Genomic DNA, 5032 nt, shown 5'->3' with positions numbered 1-5032 from the left:
TTCCCTCCCGTATTAATGCCTTTTCCATGGCTAAATCCTCACGTCAGCCCTCTCCCACTAATATGCAGACAATTAGGAAAAGCAGTCTAATCTTTCCATAATATCTGTTTTTGCGTTCTGAAGGTAAATAACTTCTACCTGACTTTTCTTAACATTTGCATTGAGTGCCATAACATTCATGCTATTTCTAATTCATTATTCATGTATTACCTTATTACATCCCCATATCTGAACAAAATGCAAAACCTCGAGTAGACCACATTTTTAAAAATCAATTAATTTTCCCCCATTATTCACTTGGCCTTTTTGCTTAGTGACTGATACCGTAAGTATTAAGAAGTTGGTATCATCGTTTTTTATAACAGTGTGATTAAATATGCTAATAGAGGAGGACTAGTAAAATACCTCCTTCCTCCACTGGTTTTATCTCTAACATAATGCTTAACTATTAACAGCTTGAGGTGTGGAAATGTAGGTGCTGCTTTTGAACCTGGTAGCCTGTAGAAGAGAAAGTAGTACTTCAGCAGTGAAGTGGATTATGTTTTCCGCACATGAAGGAGGCAAACTTACAGAAAACATTTGGAGGGGAATATACACTTTCTTACACCTTTCAGGAAAGCCTTCACATGGCTTTTCTACAATACACTTAAATCACATAAGCTGTTCAGTTCCCCTTGTTTCTTTACGCTTTTACTTTATACATGATGATCACATTTGGGTTATTTCATTCAACAATGAGAAACTTACTATGCATGACTTCTTAATATTGACTCTCTGTACAGTTCTTTTTATTTTTCTCAAAAAAGCGGGTTTTGAAACCACAGAGCACTTTAGAGTTTTTTCTTTTATTTATATAGACTTTGGGGACCAGAAAGAGGAGCTACAAAAATATTGTAGTCACTACATATTGGAGAAAAGCACTTGCTTTTTGATAATAAGCTACTCTATTAACACAAAGAATCACTCACATTTCCAATGTATATTTTTCTGGACATCAGAATGACTTTTTTTAAAATCTCAGCCTCCTGCATCTGGAAAGACAGAGATCTTCACTCATGAGCCATCTGGTTTCAATAACTGAGACCAACTGTCTGTCAGAAGTTTGAATTCAAGTTTGCTATTGTCTCAAAACAGCTTTGCAGTTGTGTGGGAAATGAAAGAAAAGGGGGGAAAACATATAGTATCTGGACAACCTAGAAGGCAGAACAAATAGCGGGGGATTTAAGGGGATTAGTATTTTCCCTTTAGTGGCAGTAGGTCTGCAGGCAGGTTATGGTAGCCACTGTACTGAATCAGTGTATATGATGGCAAATAGGAGAAAAGGACTGTTTTTTCTCGTAGCGTCACTTCTGAAGAGGTATGCAACGAGTCCTGAGGATTGCAACCATCCATGGAGGACAAGAAAAGTACAACTCCTGCAAAGAGACAGACCTACAAGTCTGCAACAGAAGCATAAGCCTTTGAGGACAAGAGCCTTGGGCTTCTGTAGACTCCTAACAGTGGACCAAACTTCATACCTTGACCAATGTAGAAAAACCTGTCTTCTGACAAAATGTTAGGAAGAAATCTCCTCAAGGTGATTCTCACTGACATGTCCCCCTTTCACCCACATTTTTACTTACTGCTTATTAAACACTCGCATTAAATATAAAACAGCGTGCCTTCTTTAACATTAATAGTGCTATGTAGTAGCAGCCAGGACAAATTTCAAAACACACACACAACACTCTTTTTCTATTTCTAGTACTATTATGAAATTCTACATAGTTCCTTTTGGTTATAATATACACGCAGAGACATTTTACATGCATATAATCAGATTTGCACTGGCATGTACAAAGTTAAGTGTGGGCAGCATTTAAGCAAGGTTATCTTCAGAAGAAACACATTTGAAAGAGGACTCAGGAGTGTAATTGTGTATTAAACATTTAAGAAGTATCCGTTCTTCAAAGAATGTCAAAATGTTTTAAAGAGTTATACACACAGAAACTGAGACATGTAGAGCTCTCTGTGGAACAGAAGGAATATAATTCACTCAGTGCACACTACATTTCACTACAACCAAGGTATACCGGAAATTTAGTGCCTATGCAAGGAGGATTTCAATCAAATGACATAGACACTCAAACACCTGTACAGAGTAAACACCACATGAGCAAATTATGGCCTGACACTGAAAACAATTACTAAATACTTACAAGGAAAAACCAGTCATCAGTTTGTGTGGTGGGGTGTAGGGGTGAGGGTTACACACATGCACGTGTGTCTTCATAGTGTGTTTTAATCTGTTTTATGTTGATGAACTGTGTTGACCCTATAGAGACACAATGCTGTAATTTTAGGAAGCTTGAGTGCTTAATGCTTACCTGAAGAATTTGTTATTCTTCTGTTTCTGTTAGCCACTAAAATCTGAGATGACAGCAGGTTTACTTTCTTTTCACGCATTGTGTATGATGAATATCAGATACATTTCTGTTCATGTAATTTTGAACCAATGGAGAAAAAGAACTTACTGAAACTCTGACAAAATTTTTTAGTAAATCCCAGTCACACAAGACAGAAAGAACCAGAAGATCATACTGTCATAACACATAAATGCTTACCATACTCAGAAGTTTCTATGCAGAACCATGGTAATTGCAGGTTATTGATAAAAATGCACTTGTTTGCTATGCTGTGAATGAAGAGCTTTAGCAGGGTGTATAGACTTTGTGCAACTATTTTCAGCGAGAAATACATACCAGATTATAATACATTTGATCATTACTGGTAGCTAAAAAAGGGGTTAACTCTACTATCTCCACTGCTTACCTGAGAGGCTCTGGCACACTGCTTACCATGTTCAAGCATTTGCAAAGCGTGCTGAGAAAAGTGTGCAGGACCAGGAAGTCCAATCCCAGCATGGCTCTTTTCCCACATTTCTTTAGCCTTCACAACTGATGTCTTCTATGTGCACCAATTTCCTGTGCACTTTTTTTTCTTTTTACCTGTTAGTAATATGGAAGGCTGGTATCATACCTACCCTAGTTGTTTTCACTTTATTCCCAGAGGAACAGCTCCATCCCTTACGATCTGGAAGAACTTTACATTCCTCCCCTTCAAGACATGGTTGCATGTGGCACCACCATTTCTGCTCCACTATTGAAGCTACAAGAGAGGAAAACAAACACGTTTGCATGTTGTTGAAACGGACACTTTAATATGTCACTATGTTGCAACATTTCTGTTATTTTCCAGGAAAATGTCAGAACTGCATTGACTGGTAGCTAGTCTGCGATTTTCAGCCAGCTCAGAATCTTCATAAGAAATTTAGATCTCAATTTGCACAAGGTGCTGTGTGCTTCAAAGTCAATTTTTTTACTGTGGGTTTCGGGTTTTTTTCTAATTTACTGCAGTTCAGGAACTAATTTCACAGCATTTCTTTCCAACCCTCATTTTTTCTTGCTCAGCTAGATTTCAAAGTTTTAAATAGAATATCTTCTTCTGAGTTAGTGTATTTTGCCTGATCTACTATATAGTCTAGCATAGCCTGATTAAATTTATTCCTCAATGATGACATATTTACAACTTCTGTGACAGCCAACAACATATCAACAGTAAAGAGATCATGTAAAGGGTGAATCCATCTTGCTCCTCTTTCAGAGAAAGAGATGCGAAAAATCAGCTACTATTTTCCCAAATAAAACATATGAGCCTATGCCAGAGTTGTTAAGTAAAACATTAATATTGCACTGTGAGCAGGAAAAACAGTGTTGGTCTAAAAAGACTAAAAAACAGGCAGAACTGTGTTCTGTTTGTTTGTTTCTTTGTTCCTGTATGATAAAAATTAATATACAAATAAAAGGTAAGACCACAGCACATGAAAATGATATGCTTATGTAGATTTTGCATAAACACTTTTAATTAAGTGAATTTCATACAACTCTGAGGGCACTCTGTTAGTTAGATCAAATTTAGCTTCTCAAGAGGTCTCTTTCACTGGCGTCTAATAATTTTGCTTAGCATTTCCATAGAGTAATAGCAAATAATTAATTTTTCCCATCTTCCTCCTATTCACCTTGGGCATGCCCTTCGAAATGGAGGTGGCTTCCTACTCTTATTTTAAATAGCTAACTGTAATGGTTTGGTTCTCATTGATGACATTAAGCCAGAAAAAAACTCTAAGAACATGCAGTGAAAGGAAGCAATAGAGTAGTCGCACCATCAACACAAGAAGGAGCTGCCCGGGTGGTACCTGCTACCTGCCCAGGGAAGCAGGAGCACTTCACCGTCTGTGATCTTTCTTCTATCTTGTTCTTATTGCAACATCTGTGGAGTGCCACCACTTCACAGGTCCCAGTTTTAACATGGTGAGCTGTGAAAATAAGAAGACGAGCAATTTGATAATGTTGCAAGGTAGCATCTTACTGTTTGGTTGTTGGTTTGGGGTTTTTTTTATTAGAAATGCATTAAACTTGCCTCTGTAAGATGATCTGCCATGCATGAAACTAGGACTACAATGCTACTAACACTAGAATGTGAAGTTGATTTCTTTTCCAAATATAGTATAACTATCTCGGGCAGAAAACACAGATTTATTTTTTTTCCCCTCTTTTCCCTAAGAGAGAAATCTTGAAATGGAAGAGTATGAATGGTAAAATACATGCATATGTTTTCATAATCTATGTCTCCAGGGTTTATGTCCAGGGCAGAAGCAGTTCTTGATACGATATCCCAAAATCCTCCTACAGTTGGACAGAAAAGAACTGGTGGGATACAGGGACAGCCCTCAAACAAAACCTGGAAATAAAATCTGCTAAGGAATCACATTTTAAATCTTTCTGCCTGGCACTACAAAGAAAGCCTGGGAACATGGGGAACCAAATTTTTCAAACACAGGGAGGTAACAGGACAATTTTCATTATCCCACATCCAGTACCAATCACCCCCACCTATGCTGCTCTAACTGATCACCAGAATCATGATACTGGAGACCTGTAAGAGTACCAATCTGATAAGAGGAGAACTACCAACTACCCTTTCTGGTTCAGCA

General features: G+C 37.7%; 1 protein-coding gene across 1 annotated transcript in view; it reads right to left on the bottom strand.

The window, feature by feature from the left end:
• The window catches only part of TAFA2 (TAFA chemokine like family member 2), a gene marked incomplete at its 3' end in the record, with an annotated part of 74311 nt that overhangs the window by 38305 nt on the left and 30974 nt on the right, over window positions 1-5032 (bottom strand). Inside the window, 2 exon segments of the mRNA XM_035889360.1 lie at window positions 3023-3147; window positions 4202-4354. Of these exon segments, the coding sequence (XP_035745253.1) occupies window positions 3023-3147; window positions 4202-4354 (278 nt within the window).

The sequence above is a fragment of the Egretta garzetta genome, unplaced genomic scaffold (genome assembly GCF_000687185.1).
Source record: "Egretta garzetta isolate BGI_Z169 unplaced genomic scaffold, ASM68718v1 scaffold502, whole genome shotgun sequence".
NCBI lineage: Eukaryota > Metazoa > Chordata > Aves > Pelecaniformes > Ardeidae > Egretta > Egretta garzetta.
Note: the sequence above shows the minus strand (reverse complement) of the source record. Positions and strands in the feature narration are given on the sequence as shown.